This window comes from Myotis brandtii, unplaced genomic scaffold, assembly GCF_000412655.1.
Source record: "Myotis brandtii unplaced genomic scaffold, ASM41265v1 scaffold212, whole genome shotgun sequence".
Taxonomy (NCBI): domain Eukaryota; kingdom Metazoa; phylum Chordata; class Mammalia; order Chiroptera; family Vespertilionidae; genus Myotis; species Myotis brandtii.
In genome coordinates, this window is record NW_005357931.1 from 50,986 (window position 1) to 68,827 (window position 17,842).

The following is a 17,842-nucleotide window of genomic DNA, read 5'->3' on the forward strand; positions in this document are numbered from 1 at the left end:
GCTTGGGCGAGGGTTCCTGGTGGGCAGCTGCTGTGAGGAGGAAGGGGTTCCTCCAGGAGGTAACTAACAGCTCAGACACTCATACCCCCACCCCCATCACCAAAGCCCAAGTGAGGAGCTGCCCCTCACTCCTCCTCGCCCATCTCTCGGACCACCTCGAGGCGCCCCTCCAGTCTGTCCCAAGTGTGTTTCATCCCGGTAAGAATTGAGGGGGAGAGGAGCTCACCCTGGCTGCTGCCCCTCTCCCAACCCCTGTGGGTGGTCCTAGACCTTGTTCTGATAAAACCAAACCAGTGCAGCACTGAGGGGAGGGGGAGGTGGTGAGGATGGTGAGGGAGGGTCTGCAAGGGATACCGCATGGTACTGCACAGTCTGGTCCCTGTCACTGACCTAGTGCTGTGACTTTGGGTAAGTCAGCTCACCAGCGAGTTTAGGTTTGTCCTCAGAAAAGTGCGCCAAAGAATTCTTTCTGTCCCCTGGATCCTGGGGAAATGTATGGAGCAAGGAGATTTGAACAAGTCTTTCTGAATCTAAAGCTCAACAGGGCGGTGGCATTGCTAACTCAGGGGCTTCAGCAGAGGACAATGAAGCAGGGGTGTGCATGCCTGGTCACAGGAGCAAAAACTCAGACCCCCAGCTATAGGGACACAGAGAGAATCTGTGTGGGGCAAGGGAGAGAACCCACGTGTGCCTGCCTGCCAGGCCTGGCCTCTGCCCTGGGCCTCAAGTCTTGTTCTGTGGGTGGGGGACTAGACATTGGGGGGACACAATCGTGTGAATCAGGGAGGGCCTGCATTCCAGCTGTAAGGGAACATCTGGTGGAGAAGGGAAGCTCAGAGCTCATTTCACACAAACCAACCAGCTCTAAACCCTGGCCTGAGGCAAGCTAGGGACTGTGGGCTCCGGGCATGTCCTGGCAGGTGGCAGAGCAGGTGGGGCTGGCTGTGCTCAGCTGTGGGCCCTCTGCCTAGGGTGCTCTGGCAGATGGGGAAGAGCCTAGAAGTTGAAGTGGCCCTGCCCAGCCTCCTAGCCCGCACAGTCTGAGGGGGCAGCTGAGGCTCCAGGGCATTCTGGGGGCAAGAGGTGTGGCTGCCCTGCTCAGGGGAACTGCCAAGGGCAGGGTGGGGCAGGCCGCAGAGCTCCAGCTGCTTGGACCAGGCCTCGCTGCCCTCTCTCCTGCCCCCCCCCACCCCGCCAGGTTTCGGTGCCTACACAAACCACAGGAACTACAGACCTGCTCAAAGGGTGCAGGTAGCTGCTCCCCACCTCATCCCATGTCTGGGAAAGAACCACATCCTTTTCGGCCCCTGGGCGGCACCCCCACCGTCACCGCAGCCACCAGTTCTGCCAGGTGGCTCTGAGGTCGCAGCCTGGGGCAGTGGAGGAGGTGGAGGCTGGAGGTGGTGGGACCACTCCCGGGGCAGTGGGAGCCGGCCAGCTGGGGCCAGCCTGCCCTGCGATTTGGCAGATTTGCTGAGCTGAGCAGGATTTCGGAAGGCGCTGGACTTGTGGATCAGAGCGATAGACTTGTCTCAGAAGTCACACCACCAGGCAGCCACAGAGGACAGGAAAGAGATGGGACTCAGAAATCAAGTAAATCAAGAAATCACTTTGCCTCTCTGATCCCCACCCAATGGGGATCATAAAAAGGATAAAGTGAATGAATGTAAGTGCCTTATGAATGACAGGGCTCTGTTCCAAGGCAGAGGACTGGGGCCACCCCTCCACCTTTTGTGACTTCCAGGCTATCTCTTCTCTGTATTTGAACTGATCTCATTCATTCAGGGTCTACCATATTCATACTTAATGGCCTCCTGGGAATGACACAGGCATATAAGAAACAGGCCCTGCCCAGAGCAAGTGAGATCTAAGCAGTGAATTCCCCATTTTCCAGATAGGCAAACTGAGGGCAGTGGAAGTATATACTTTGCCTATGCCCCTGTGCTTCACGTTCCTGGTAAAACCAATCCTACAACATGGGGCCACTATTAGCCAAACAAGCCTGCACCTGGCTGAGAACACCCTACTTCTAGTTCTACCTCTGACACTGGCCGTGTGAGCTTGAGCACCGGTTCCTCTCTGTGCCTCATTTTCCTCATCTGTAAAATGAGTATGAAGTTGATACCAGCTTCGCCTGCCCCTTAGGAGTGCATGAGCTAGGAGATGTGAATGAACCTTAGCAAATAGGACTCACACATGCCAGGGTGGCCCGGGAACTTGTAAGGGCTGTTCTCAGAGTCTTTGGTTGGGTGAGGTGCTTACTGGTAAGTCGATGGATCTGCAAAACCATGCGGAAGGCAAATTGGCTCCCAGTAGGGCCCCACCGCCCTCTGCCAAAACACCTATTATGAGGCTTCAGGGCATTCTGGGGCCAAGGGGTGTGGCTGCCCTGCTCAAGGGAACTGCCAAGAGTCTTGTACTTCCTGGACTTCAGAATTGCTAGCATTGGTTGAGCACCTACTATGTATGAGGAGGCCTTCGCTCATTTGACCCATACAGCAACTCTGTGAGGTCGACACTATTATCCTCTCCATTGTGCAGATGAGGAAACTGAGCTCAAGGGCAGAAATACCACGTCCCAGAGGCCATCAGTGTGGGTGTCGGATGTGGACACGGGAGGCCTAAGAGCAGGGCTCTCACCCTCCACCCCTCCGCGTGGGCCGTGGGTTGTCAGATGACCATCATCCAACCTCAGCACGTGCTGGCTGGGAGCGGCTTCTGGTGCGATCCCACTCAGGATCCCGGTGAGGCACACCCCCCTCTACCCAATATAACCCGCTCTGCCCTTCACAGCTCAGACAAGCCCAGCCCACAGGGATCCAGTGCCGTGCCGTTCATACCTCTCGTTCACACTCAGCACTGAGACCCCCAAGCCCCTGGCATGTGTGAGTCTCAGCTCATCCTCACCCCTGGCTCTGATCAAATCTCTGAAGAGACAACATTTGGGGGGGTGGAGGCGGGGAGGGAAGAGTTCAACTCTCCCTGCCCTGTAGAGGGCAGTGTGGTAAAAGGAGATGGATATGAACTTTGGCACCAAATACTGCTGGGCTCAAAGCCTGGCTCAGACCCTTGTGGCATTGGGCAAGCCACTTACCCTCTCCACACCTTTTCTCTATCCCTAAGTTGGAGATGATGATACAAATATGTACCTTTCAGAATTCCATTGGTTGAGGAAAGCGTAGAGGTGCGATGCCTGACATGTAGCAGGCGCTCAATAAGCGATAGTTAGTATTGACTATTCTTATAAATGCTGGCTGGCTAGCTTGCTTCATTTGATTATTAGAACAGGACACAAATAAGAAAACTCAAGTCACACTCAAGAAATTGGTCGTGGAGGACTTCTGGAGCCAGATTCCTACAATGCATTTCTGTAGTGGGAGGTCCTCCGGCCCCTTCCAATGTCCCCACCCCCACCACTTCTCTGTTCTGCTCATAGAAGCACCCTGTCTGTCTGTAGGTGGTAAACTGAGGACAAGATCCCTTCTCATGGCAGGGAGAGAGGGGAATGCCAGGAAGTTACCCAAACCAACAAAGTTCTCATTTTACAGCTGAATAAACTTAAGCCCGACATGGGAAGTGCTGCCTTTGTCAGACAGGGTTACTTGGACATTCTGGGCTCTAGAACCTTCCGCTGGGGGCAGAGGCCCTGGGAGGCTGTGGCAAGCCTCCTGATGGCCGGAACCACACCTGTGCAGGTTCCACCTGCCTTCATTCTTCCCCTAGAATCTCCTTCCTCCATTTCCAAGCATCTCTTCCCCTCTTTCCCTCCTCCTTCTTTGTTTCTGATCTGTCTTTATACCTTTTTCTATCCCCTTTGTACCAAAGACCATCTTTTGCGCTAAGCCTCTCCTGGCTGTTGAGAGTCTTTGTTTTGTTTTGTTGTGTTGTGTGTGTGTGATTCTCTTTCGTGAGCATGTTATTCTTGGAGACAGAACTGCCTTGGCTTAAGCGATGGGAGGGGAAGGAAGGAGGGCCTGGGTGGGAAGGAGGGAAGGTGGGGGTGGGGCATGGCCACCCCTTTGGGACACTGCTGTCTGGGTCCTCCAGGGCATGGGAATCTTAGGGTCATCGGGGAAGCTCCCAGAGTGAAGGGCAGGGACACGTCTTCCCAAAGAGACAATGAAACAGCGAGCGTCAGCCCTCACCTCCTGCCTGGAAAAACAGCTCAGCCACACAGCTACATCCCCTCCTCCAGGAATGGGACAAAGGCTGCAACCAGGCCACTGTGAGAAGTGGCTGCTGGGCAGAGCAGCCTGGAATCCAGGGTCACCCCGGCCTGTTGCCCTTTCCTCATCCAGGTCCACTTTGCCATTCTAACCTCTCATGGTCATGGCACACTGGTCATTAGATTTCCCATGACCACCCATGACAAGATGAGGCCACAGGAGCCCAGAAAGCTGAGCAGCCTCCCAACGCCTCAGAGCCATGGGCCCTGATTCCCAGGCTCCAGCCGACGTGGCTACTAAAGCACAGAGATGGGACATTTAGGCGAAAGGACAGCAGTCTCCATCCCTCAGGGAGCTTGGCTGAGACACCGACCACCAACACATGGCCCAACAGGTTCAATTCCTCTCTGCAAGAAGGTGGGGAAAAGCTTAGAGAATTGTGGGTATTTCCCCTAAAATAACATTTAAGAACATTTTTATCTCTAAAGCAGCAGTTCTCAACCTGTGGGTCACGACCCCTTCACAGGGGTCACCTAAGACCATCGGAAAACACATATATAATTACATATTGTTTTTGTGATTAATCACTATGCTTTAATTATGTTCAATTTGTAACAATAAAATTGGGGGTCACCACAACATGAGGAACTGTATTAAAGGGTCACGGCATTAGGAAGGTTGAGAACCACCACTGCCTTTGGCGAGCAAGAAAATGGCTCTAATTTCCTGAGATTTTACTGATTTCGGCTTTTCACTTAACAGTCCAAGGGGCATTTCATTCACAAACAGTCTTCAGAGGGGAGGGTCCCTCTGAGGGTCAGGACCCTACTACCCATTTGGAAGCTTCATGAGAAAAAAGGTGTCATTTCCTCAATACGTATTTAGTTTTTAAAGAAACTGCTGAGTTGATCACAGAATGGCTGTACCACTCGTACTCTCACCAGCAATGTATGAGTGATCCAGTTTCTCCACACCCTCACCAGCATTTGGTGCTAGCACTCCGTTATTTTAGCCATTCTGACAGGTGTGTGGTGGTAGCTCACTCCTCTTCAGTGAACCTTGCTGTACCTTTCTCACGGTTGTGTCACCGTTCTGGAGGCTGGAAGTCCAAGATCAAGGTGTCAGCAGGGTTGGTTTCTTCTGAGGCCTCTCTCCTGGGCTTGCAGATGGCCATCTTTTCCCTGTGTCTTCACAGGGTCTTCCCTCTGTGTCTGTGTCCTCATCTCCTGTTATGAGGACACATCATAATGGATTAGGGCCCACTCAGGTGACCCCATTTTAACCTTAATCACCTCTTCAAAGGTCCTACCTCCAGACATAGTCCCATTCTGAGATACTGGAGGTTCTAACTTCAGCCTATGGATTTGGTGGGGGACACAACTCAGCCCATAACAGTAGCCAGTAGCCAAATGTTAGTCTGTTACAGGAGTCAGAGGAGTTTTGCAATAAACCAGAGCATTTTCTCAGCAGCATTGCGTCATGAGAGAACATTCCCCCTTTGGCCTCAACCCGCAGATGCTGTGTGAGGAAGTAGTGGACATAGCTCACAGTAGCAGCTGAGTGTCAGGTGGCTGTCCGTCCTGGTGTCTCACCATTGCATATGAACAAAGTTGACTTCAGTGAAATCATGCCCACGAGAAGCTTACAAGCCTTTGCCAAACAGCATACGCCAACTGCCCCATAGAGGTCAACTCCGTGAGGGGTCCGGGAAAAGACCCCATGGGCCCGTGCAAAGCCCAAGCCCATGAGCTGGGCTCTGCACTGCAGGTGGGATTTAGAAAAGCCGAGAGGGAGGAGGGCTGGAGGCGGGGGGAGCCTTAAGCAAAGGCGGGGGTGGTTTTGGCCACCATGTCCACCAGCCTCGCCTCCCTGGTCCAGCATCCCAGAGCTGGGTGTCCCCTCCTGGGACCACATCCTCTAACCCGGTCTCCCTCTCTGTGTCGGTCTGCAGGGCTCTGGCTGAGACCATGGCCAATGGCATTGACGAGCTCATCGGCATTCCCTTCCCCAACCACAGCAGCGAGGTTCTGTGCAGCCTGAACGAGCAGCGGCACGATGGCCTGCTCTGCGACGTGCTGCTGGTGGTGCAGGAGCAGGAGTACCGCACCCACCGCTCCGTCCTGGCGGCCTGCAGCAAGTACTTCAAAAAGCTCTTCACAGCCGGCACCTTAGCCAGCCAGCCCTACGTCTACGAGATCGACTTTGTCCAGCCAGAGGCCCTGGCCGCCATCCTCGAGTTCGCCTACACCTCCACGCTCACCATCACCGCCTCCAACGTCAAGCACATCCTCAACGCCGCCAGGATGCTGGAGATCCAGTGCATCGTGAACGTGTGCCTGGAGATCATGGAGCCTGGCGGGGACGGCGGGGAGGAGGACGACAAGGAGGACGACGACGATGACGAGGATGAAGATGACGAGGAGGATGAGGAGGAGGAGGAGGAGGAAGAGGATGAGGAAGAGGATGACGATACGGAGGATTTCGCTGATCAAGAAAACTTGCCCGACCCCCAGGACATCAACTGCCACCAGAGCCCTTCCAAGGCGGACCATCTCACAGAGAAGGCCTATGCGGACACACCCAGGGACTTCCCGGACTCCTTCCAGGCCAGCAGCCCTGGCCATCTGGGCGTTATCCGGGACTTCTCCATTGAATCTCTGCTGAGGGAGAACCTGTACCCCAAGGCCAACATCCCCGACAGGAGACCCTCCTTATCTCCCTTTGCCCCAGACTTCTTCCCACACCTCTGGCCAGGGGACTTTGGTGCCTTTGCCCAGCTGCCCGAGCAGCCCATGGACAGTGGGCCCCTGGACCTGGTCATCAAGAATCGGAAGATCAAGGAAGAGGAGAAGGAGGAGCTGCCCCCGCCCCCGCCCCCGCCCTTCCCGAATGACTTCTTCAAGGACATGTTCCCGGACCTTCCCGGGGGGCCGCTGGGCTCCATCAAGGCGGAGAATGACTATGGTGCCTATCTCAACTTCCTGAGTGCCACCCACCTGGGGGGGCTCTTCCCACCCTGGCCCCTGGTGGAGGAGCGCAAGCTGAAGCCCAAGGCCTCTCAGCAGTGCCCCATCTGCCATAAAGTCATCATGGGGGCCGGGAAGCTGCCGCGGCACATGCGGACCCACACCGGGGAGAAGCCATACATGTGCAACATCTGCGAGGTCCGCTTCACCAGGTGCGCATGGCGGCCCCCAGGTGGGGGTCCCAGCTGGGAGAGGGTCGGAGGCTGCAGTGATGGCAGCAGAGAGGGGATGGGGTTGCGGGGGTGGGGCAGGGATGGAGAGAGAGACCCAGTTCAGGGGAGGTCCCACTGGATCCTAGATGCACGTCAAATTCATTGCGAGAAGGCGTGCTAGGCATTACTCGGCGCAGTGATTTTCAAGCTCTTTTTAAAAGGAAAAATAGTTTCTTTAAAAATATATTTTTTCTTAACTACAATATTAAGTGGAAGGCAAACATATAAAACAGATCAGAGCAGAGCTGTAAGGCAGAAGTGAGGAGCCTCAGTACCTTGCTCACTTGGCCTCCCTCCCTCCCCAGTGTAGATCCACAGAAGCCAATTGAAGTTCCCCCGAGGAGTGGAGTGCAGCCCTTCTATTTTATTTGGAGCATGTTCAACATGCCAGGGCTGACCTAAGTGTATTCTCTATCCTCTCACCCCAGCCCTGCCCTTTGAAGACAGGGAGGTGCTATATGGCCTTTGTTTACAGATGAGCACTCCGTCCCCACCGTGGCTGGTTGGCCACTCATAAGTGCAGCTAGGAAATGGCAGAGCCGGGACTTACTCATAGGACAGCAAAATCTGTGACTGGGGTGGCTACAGAGAACTCTCAAGTTTTGTAGCCAAAATTGGTGGGTGGGACGTGGGGGTCAGATTTGCCCACTGCTAGGTATTGATGGGCCTGGTATGTTGTGTTGGTGCTGTGAGACTGATCTTCCCAGCCATGTCCTCAGTGGGGACGGTTCTGGTGGCGGCCTTGCATCAGGGCTTGGTCGTTTCAGTGTGTCGGATGTAGACAGCGTCTGGTGGATGTCTGTCCTATGACCCTGACCTTCTCGATGAGGTCCTTTCCCCACACGGCCACTGTCCGTCAATGAGCTCACCCCGAGAGACCCACACGTCTGCCAACGGTGCTGCCGTCAGCCCGCGTCTGGGAAATGTCTCCGTGGGAATTGCTGGGGGCTTGTTCTTTTGATTCTCTTCTTCGATGGGCCCAAACCTTTGGTCTTTGAGGATAAAGCGAAATTTTTTGAATTATGTCAAATGTTGAATAAGGGCCATGTTTTTCAGGGGAACACAAGTTCTGTGAAGTAACGAGACCTACGTTTTTGGGTGGCTTGGAACTCTATCAGAGGTTTCCAAAGAAGGGCATCAGAAAAATATGTTCAGGTGACACTGGCATTGCCAAAATAGCTCAGTGGGCTCGTTCATTCGGTGACTACTGCTGGCCTTGGAGTCCTCGCACAGCTGCTTCTGTGAGGGAACCCCCAAACAGAACTTCTCCCAGACCCTTTGCGCTAACAGTGGCGGGAGAATCTGGACCTGGACCTCAGATTCCCTCCCCAGGATTCACCTGCCCTCAGGTGTCTTTCATTACTGGCCCTGCCACTCTAATGCTGCCTTAGACGATGCTTGCCTCTCCCACCCACCTCCTCCTGAATTCACTGAGCCCCACAGGCCTGGCTAGAACACCTGAATGAGGCTGACAAAAGCCCAGGATAGCAGACGGGAGACCAACCAGAACATCATCGGGGTCCAGCACAGCTCACTCATCTCCTGCCGGTGACTCCCCAGCCCAGCCCCAGGGAGTGATTTCAGAGCATTGCCACTCTTCCCAGGCCAGATCCAAGACAGGCAGCCCTGAAGTGGCCTGGAGCTTCCCCTCCTGCCACCCAGGGTCCAGCTCCCGAACTTTCACGTCTGTCCCCTGTGCCGATGGCTGCCACTGAGACACCTCTCCTGGCAGGAGGGACTCAGGTCCACAGCTTCAACAGGATGCATATCTCAGGGCACAGCACCATGACCCTGCCCAGCCCCCCAAGTCTCCACCTTTATTCCCGCCCTGTTCCTCCCCTCCAGGCCTTTCCCACCTGCAGCGTCTGTGAGGACCACACCAGTCTGTGGGCCCTGCCTTCCCTCGGGAAAGTTTTAAACGTGGTCGGACAGACCCCTCTCCCTCTGGACACTAGAAGGTTCTCTGGCCTCCCATTGGGCAGCGATGCTGGGTTGCTCAGGAGGTCTGCATTCCAGAACCCTTCCTCCCAGCACATTCCTGGTGATCACTTAGGGTGGCCTCATGCCTGCAGCCTCCCCACCCTCCAGGTCAGATGGCCTGTGCCCTCCTGGCCATCCAGCCATCTGCCCTGCCCTCCCCTCCTCAGTGAGCTGCATTCCAGCCTCCATCAGCACCTCCCCCTCAGGGTTCCCACTGGTCTCTGACAGGCCTGAGAAAGATCAGAAAAGCTCTGGCCCGCCCGCCCGCCTTCCTGGGAGGCTGGAGCGAGTTTTCCTGGCTCCTTAGGAAAAGGAACTGTACTTGTCCCTGTGGGCTGTGCTGTCCCTGTGGAACCCCTCCCGACCCCCTCCCTGGCACATTCTTCACAGTCACTGGTTCCTGGCTTCCCTCCTGCCACCTCCCTAGAGCTGCCCTGCACGAATCCTTTTTGGTCTGTGGAGAATGCCAACGCTGGCCTGCCCAGATCGGGGCTTCCTGTAACTGTCTGCAGCCAAATCCCCCTGCAGCCCTACTCTAGGGACCTTCCTTGTGGCTAACTTCCTGCAGCCACCATTCGTAACACCTCTTCCCCTTCCCCAGCTGGGGGCTCTTCAGCAGCCATTTAAAGCAACAGCTGCTGCCTCTTGAACTCAGAATTCCCAGGCTCCCTTGCAAGGCCAAGCCACTCCCTGGGACTGGGCCCCCAGAGGCCGAGGGAGCCAGACCTGCTGCCTTCAATCCCGCTCTTGGACAGTTTCCCTTTCTGAATCTCAACTGAGCTTCTGCTCTCTGGCCAGGCCTCCTTCCTTTCTCCTAAATGCTGACCCATCCCTCCCTCTTGGGGGATGTTGGAGAGGGCCTACCCTCCCCCTGCAAGGTGGCCCTGTGTCACAGGCTCCAAGTTATGGCCTCAGATGCCAATGCCCAGAATGTCCACACCCCATGAGGACGTCATTCCTCATGACTTCAGCAGCCACAACAGGGTGGAGGGGCCTGGGGTCCTCCCATGCTCTGTCCCTAAAGGCTGCCTGCACCTTCCATGGTGCGCTTCTCCAAGAACAGGGACCACCATTGCTGTCTACTCCTTGGAGTCGGAGCCCTCACCTCTGAATCAGCTCCAAATTTCAGCCAGTCCCACCAGTTGTCCCACCACGGGTTGCTCCATAGATGAGACACCCCTGGAGCCCTGAGCAGGGACTCAAAGACGTCAACCAGACTGTGCTTCTGTGGCCCCTTGCTGACCCCACTTAGCTCTGGTCACCGCTATGAGGCCCTCTGCCTTGCCTGAGTCTGTGTTTACACTCTCCAGGAGTTGTCCAATGTCACCATTTTCTTTCTTAAAAAGAGATGGCTTCGCCAGGCTGGTGTGGCTCAGTGGTTGAGCATTGATCCATGAACCAGGAGGTCGCAGTTCGATTCCTGGTCAGGGCACAAGCCTCAGGCTCGATCCCCAGTGGGGGGGGTGCAGAAGGCAGCTGATCAATGATTCTCCCACCGATGTTTCTATCTGTCTTTCTCTCTCTGAAATCAATTTAAAAAAATTTTTTTTTAAAGAGAGAGATGGCTTCTACCACAACCGATCCCATTGGCTCCACCTTGGGAGAGAGAAGTCTGGATCAAGGCTCCCCCAGGTCCTCTTCATCAGGAGTCCCGCTATTCCCAGAAAGTCTGGAAGCAGGGCCGAAGGTCAGGACCACAGGGTTCTGCCAGACCTGGCCCCTAGCACAGGCCTTGAAGAAAAGGGAGCGAATGAGCCGGGAAGATGAGAGGCGTTGTCGCTCTGCATGCAGAGGGATGCTGCTGCCTCCATGGGCATTTTCCCTGCCCACCCAGACCACAGGTTGTCCCCCTGGTTGTCACACTGCAGCCCTCATCACTGCCAACAGGGCCTGGCCCTGGGCTGTGAAGGCCTCAGAAGACCCTTAATTTCCCCTAATGTCTGTCACCTTGGTCCTTGGGTGCAGGCAGCCTGTGAGGGGAGCACCTAGAGAGCATGGCTGGGCAGCCTTCCCTCCTGCAGCTCCTGCAGCCCCTGCAGCCCGGCTATCAGAGGTGCTCCAGCCACGTCCGGCTGAGCAGGTAATAAAGGCATGAAACTGCAGGATTTGCAAAAGGACCGGCCCCTGAGCAACAGAAGCCCCATCCTGTCCTTGGGAAAAGATGGACAACCTTTGAGCCCTGAAAAGTCACTCTCTGGTGAGCCATGGTCTCCCCAGTTTCCACTGGATCCCCTCCCAGCAGCCCCTAAAGGTTGCAACTTCTAGTTTTCAACCCCTGCCTCCAGGGTGAGCCAAAAAAGCTGTCTGCTCTCCGAACAAGGCCAGGAGCATGGCTTCTTTTTCATTCTGTATTTTCCTTTTAGTTTTCCCAGTCCTGGCAGCTCCGGGGACCTTATTAAGATAATGTAATGTCATTAGCAGTGGCAGCAGGAAGAGTTGGTCTCCGACCACCAGGTTACCATGAAGTCTGAGAAGATGGTGCTGGGAAAGCATTAGCCTGACAGGGGCCTTCGTGGAGGCCGAGGTCCTGGGCGAGACCTGTGGTCCCTTCCTTTCCCTCGGGGTGCTCACGAGTGCGGGCACATCTTTCTCGATGCTGAGTTCTCCCAGCTGGAAGGAGGTGCAGATCAAGGTTCGGGCGCACGTGACCTGGCTGGTCCCTGGTGCAGGGTACAGGGAGGGGATGGCAGACAAGGGGATCAGGGTGAGAAAGAACCATGCTGGAGTTTCGGGTTCTGAAAACTGGCCCTGCACCAGCAGGTCATTAGTCAGTCAACAAACGCTCCAGGAGCATCCACTCCATTCAGAGTCGTGCACTGAGCAGACTACAAGAGCGTCTGACAGGTTCCTATCAAAGCAGGGGCCAGTGCCATCTGCGCCTCGTGCTCGATGAGGGCCGAGAAAGCAGCACCTGGCACTGGTGCACAGAAGAGCAGCTGAGTGAGTGGCTGGAGAGCCAGTATCTCTCGGTGACTGTGTGGCACCTCGGAGAGAGCACTAGGCGACCATCAGGAACCCAGGTCCGGGGTCTGGTTCTGCCTCTAACTGGCTGTGTGACTTTGGCCAAGTCTGCTCCCCACTCTGGGCCTCAGTTTCCCCATGTGTAACATGAGGGGGTAGGAGCGGGTGCTCCCTAAGGTGGCTCCCAGTTTTATGACTTCATTTACATATTGCCCATGATCAGGAAAGCTATGGACGGACACAGGACTAATGGAGGCTTTTCGTGGGAGCAGGGCAGAGTGGCGAGTAGAGTGGTCAGAGCTCATGGGAAGTTAGTCCTGGAAAAAACGTAGAGATCATCTGGTTTATCAAGAGCCTGTTAACATGTCTGATTCGTAGTCTGAGTCAGGGGGCCCAGTGACCTGTGTTATGCGCAGTACATTTCGCAGGGCTTTGAAAATTCTGATCTAATCCAGTTTGCCTTCATTTCCTCATGGGAGGGGGGACTAGAAGTCCAACTCATCCCAGCAGGAGTTCAAAGATGCAGCATTGATCGGCATGTGAGAGCTGTACAAGGGGAGCCGCATGTCCGTGGTGTGTGGGTGCAGTACTATGTACGGGGAGGGGCGGGGCTGGCAAAGTAGGTGGGGTGATCTTTTCTTAGCTTTCCTGAGATATAACTGACATATGTCATTGTATATGTTCAAAGTATACACTGTGATGATTTGATATGTGTATTATTGCGAAATGATTCCCACAGTAAGGTTAGTTAACACTCATCACCTCACATCGTCACCTTTCTAGTGTGGGTGTGGTGGGACAGTTAAGATCTACTCTCTTAGCAACTCTGAAGTTCACACTACATTCTTGCTAACTGGTCACCAGGCATCCTCAGAACTTAGTCATCTTGTAAGTGATTGGAAGGGCTGAGCTTGTACAGGCCTGGAAAGCCATGCTAACGGTGAGTTAGCACCTAGGCCACTGGACGGAGGAGGCCTCGGGAGGTTTTAAGCAGGACCACAGGCCTCCAGTCCTGGCGGGGGGTGACCAAGAGCTCAGCTCCTGAGGTTCCGGCTAGAACACTTTCCAACGACACCCATGCTGTCTCCGAGGGCAGCTTAGATCCGAGAAGAAGCAGGCGTAGAAGAGCCATGCTACAAATATGAAGCCACCTCACGAGAAAGAAATTTGGTTATACCCCTTTACTCAGATGCAAGCACAGAACACCAGAGGTCAAAATGGTACAGCCCAGCCCGAATTTTAGAGGTCAGGAAACGGGGGCCCACGCCAGCCAAGGGCCTGCTGTGGTTCTGGGAGTATGCCAGGCCCAGCCTTGCCAATGAGCACACACATCCCACTCCCCACCTCCACGTCCATTTCCCAGGCGCACGTTCAGTACAGCCTGGTGAAAAGGTCATTCCAGGAATAAGGCGGCCGTGTGATCTTAGAAGCCCTCCCCTCTCTGGTCTGTGGTTTTCTCATCTTGAAGGCGAGGGAACTGGATTAGATCAGTATTTTCAAGGTCCCGCGAAATGTACTGCTCATAACACAGGTCACTGGGCCCCCTGACTCAGACCTGTTAACAGGCTCTTAGTAAACCAGATGATCTGTAAGTTTTTTTTCCAGGACTAACTTATCATGAGCTTTGCCCACTCTACTCACCGCCCTGCCCTGCTCCCACAAAAGGCCTCCATTAGGCCAGCTCCCTGTCCAGGGCTGAGTTCCTACCGCAGCATGTCCCAATCTCCTGGGCCCAGAGGCAGAAAGCTGGCAGCAGATGCCTCATCTTGACTGTTCTGGTCTTTACTTTCTGGGGCAGCCCTTATAGGCCTTGGGCTGAAAGTCCCAGTTTGAAAATCCACCTATTTTCAACCTCAGAACAGCTTGCAAACAAACCACACCCCAAGTAGCTCCCAGGTCCCTTTGCCCATCACCGGCTGGATACCTTTGGGAAAGCCGCTTGACTTCTCTGTGGCCCGACTCTTCCTCTAAGTGAGGAAATTACTCCAGGTGTGTTGAATCGAACTCACACAAACTTAGAGTCCCTCATCAGCCCTGAACAATAGAATTAATGTCTGGCCCTAGGTTCAGCTCTGTACAGAGGCGTTAAATAACTTGCCGAAAGGTGACCCAGCAAGTGAGTGGTGGGTCTGCTGCTGCAGCAGCGGCTCCAAGACTCCAAATAGGGAACCCACCCCTACACCATAACCTGCCTCTGAATAACAGCTTTCCAGGGTCATTGAAATGGTATATTCACCTGCCCATAGCAGGTGCTCTATGAAAGGAAGATATAACCACCTTCTTGGTACTTCTCACACATTTGAGCCAATCGCCATTGAAATGTGATTTATTTTAGATGCCCGAATGAAAAGCCTGGGGGAATCTGTGGTTATGTATAGTAGGCCCTGGCTATTAGAAGCTTTACCCTTTGCATTGTCCATTATTTGAGGGTGACCCTCAGGGTCAATACTACAAATTATGTGTAATAGTGATTTTGAAAAGAAATCTACCTTATAAGGTTGTGGTGAGGCTTAAATGAGGTGCTATATTTAAAGCCCCTGATGACTCTAAGCCAGCGGTTCTCAACCTGTGGGTCGCGACCCCTTTGGCGGTCGAACGACCCTTTCACAGGGGTCGCCTAAGACCATCCTGCATATCAGATATTTACATTATGATTCATAATAGTAGCAACATTATAGTTATGAAGTAGCAACGAAAATAATTTTATGGTTGGGTCACAACATGAGGAACTGTATTTAAAGGGCCAGAAGGTTGAGAACCACTGAAGAGTATACCTTGACTTTCTCTACCAATTGACCCCAAGCCAGCACACATGCAAACACTCTATGTCAATTGGTCCTCCGGGAAGGAGAGACCAAAATGAAACCAGAATAGATGTATTGAGTGAAAGATGGGCGATGAAGGAGGGAAAAGCATTCTCATACAGGTCTGAAACCTAGACGAGGAGCAGTGCAGCTCTGAGACATCTGGACCAGCCAATGGAGAGCCACAGAGCAAAGGGAATCCGACAGAAATGGGCCAAGTGTCGTCCCCATGCTGTGCTCAGTCATTGGCTGGACGCAGTCCAGGAAGAACATGGCAGAGGCACACACATACACATGTGACACTTCCCAAATTTTGTTTGACACAATATATTTACTTTGCATTTTAATAGTCTTCAGTGTGGCTTTGCCTCATTTCCTTCCGATGTACATACACACACACATACACATATATTTACATATAACTCATTCCATAAGTATTTACTGAGTTTCTCCTCTCATCTGTATTCGATGATACAAATAATCTGGTTTCAATTCCCATTTTCCAGCCTTGATGCTATAATTTTTTCTCTCTCTGTTTTATTTCTAGAGTAAATCTGGGTCATTTTATCCAAAGCATACAGATAGCTTATAAAGTTTCTATAGTTTCACCTCTGGGAAAACCTGTTGCTTTTACTCATCATGTGGCATATTGTGGAATATTTGAATCTTACCACTCCAAGCTCCGTCAGAATTCCAACATTATCTGAGGCCCAGCACTTTCATTGAGCCCTGGTAATGGTTCTGATACAGTATCAAGTTTGAGGCCTGCTGGCTCAGATGCTCTCTAAGGCTTCTTACTGCTCAAACATCCAATCATCTGGAGGAAACGAGGGTTACAGCATGCTGGGGGGAGGGAGCATGGGATGTCACATCAGGGAACTATGCAGCCTGGGGGCAGCTGGTGGTTGTGGGAGGGACAGGGGATGTGGAAGAGAGGAGGGGCTGGTGTGTGGAGGACACCAGCCAGCTGACTTCCTCCTCTCTGCCCATCCCACTCCCCATGCCTATGTCCATTTCCCAGGTACCCTCCAGCCTTCCTGTGAGCACAGGGGGAAGGGGCAGGTCTGGTCCCCTTCCCTGGTCCCTGCCCGTGTACACAAGAACCTCCTGCCTGGCCCCTGAGGAACCAGTTGGAAAATGAGAGCCAGTGAGACCTCTAGCGGCCAAGGGACCCCAGGAGACCAGGCCCTCTGCTCCTGCTGTCCTGGGGTTGTGTTAAAGGCGGTTTATTTAAATCTGGCCATTTTAGGGTGGATACCTGAGCTCCACATCTGCTCCGACGTCAAAGCCGAGCCAAGAATTACAGGCAAATGTTCCACCCAAGCCAGGCCTGCAGGGTGGAGGTGGCAGACTGGACACAGAGCTGCCCGGCCTGCGGGTCTGGCCAGGGAAGGCTTCAGAATGATCCTGAGAGGAGTCCTTGCAGCCCAGCTGACTCCACCGCAGCCAGGCTGAACCCCTCCTTGAGCTGGTTCATGCAGGCTCAGTCTTGAGGACAAAACCCTAGGATGTCAGCTTTCCTCTCAAGACCACCAGGAGGCATGTTGAATGTAGTACAACACAAACCCGCATTCTCTTCGTCAGCCCTGGACAGTAGGAATTGACGCCTGGGCGGAGGTTCGGCTGTGTGCAGAGAGGTTAGGTAACTTGCCTCAGGTCCCCCAGCATGTTAGCGGTAGGTCTGCAGCTGGAGCAGGGGCTCCCAACCCCCAGTGCGAGCCCCACCCAACACCATTCCTTACCTCTGAATAATCCCACTTACACCCTCAGGAGCTTTGCCGTGGATTAGGCTGCATTCTTGTTGCACCTGGCTCTTTTGTAAACCCTGGAATTGTCTCAGGAGCTTTCGTGGATTAGGCTGCATTCTTGTTGCACCTGGCTCTTTTGTAAACCCTGGAATTGTCTGCAGACAAAGAGCAGAGCCCAGGCTTGGGATAAGAAAACACCATGCAGGAGACTTGAACGAGGTGTGCCGGCTTCTATAGCCTCCCCGGTTAGCCCTGAGGACAGACGGAGCCCCACAGCCCGGCTGGGATGGGCCCTGGGGCTCTGGGCCAAAGCACATGACAAACTGGAGGGAAGTGGGCGTGAGATTAAGGTGCACCCCAGTTTCAGAGGTCACTGCTCCTCCGGAGGACTAAGGACAGACTGCTGACTTGTGGGGATGTGTGTCGCCAGCAGGCCTTTGTCCAGTCTGTGAGCCGGCCCTGACAGACTGGGAGCTTCATTGCTCAGAGCTCAGCAGTAGGAGGGGTTCTGAGTGGGGGAGGTCTTTCAGGACCCTGCTCTTTCTCCAGCCCACTGAGCCAGGTGACAGCCACACCTGTTGGGGTGGGGCACTGGTGCCATTCCTGGGGTTTGAGACCAGGGCAGTATAGACTGTTCTGGAGGAAGGGGGCAGTGGGCAGAGGGTTAGGAGTGGCTCCTGGCGTTCCCAGCGGGGACTGACTCCCGGCTCTGCATTGCAGGCAGGACAAGCTAAAGATCCACATGCGGAAGCACACGGGGGAGCGGCCCTACCTGTGCATCCACTGCAACGCCAAGTTCGTGCACAACTACGACCTCAAGAATCACATGCGCATCCACACGGGCGTGCGGCCCTACCAGTGCGAGTTCTGCTACAAGAGCTTCACGCGCTCCGACCACCTGCACCGCCACATCAAGCGCCAGAGCTGCCGCATGGCACGGCCGCG

The 17,842-nt window shown here is 54.1% G+C and overlaps 1 protein-coding gene across 1 annotated transcript in view; it reads left to right on the plus strand.

The window, feature by feature from the left end:
* Nucleotides 1-2,721: 2,721 nt before the first annotated feature.
* Nucleotides 2,722-17,842, plus strand: part of ZBTB7C (zinc finger and BTB domain containing 7C) — a 15,903-nt gene continuing 782 nt past the window's right edge. Inside the window, exons 1-3 of the mRNA XM_014539280.1 lie at nt 2,722-2,744; nt 6,118-7,344; nt 17,618-17,836. Of these exons, the coding sequence (XP_014394766.1) occupies nt 6,134-7,344; nt 17,618-17,836 (1,430 nt within the window). The 5' untranslated portion in view covers nt 2,722-2,744; nt 6,118-6,133. The remainder of the gene's footprint in view (nt 2,745-6,117; nt 7,345-17,617; nt 17,837-17,842) is intronic.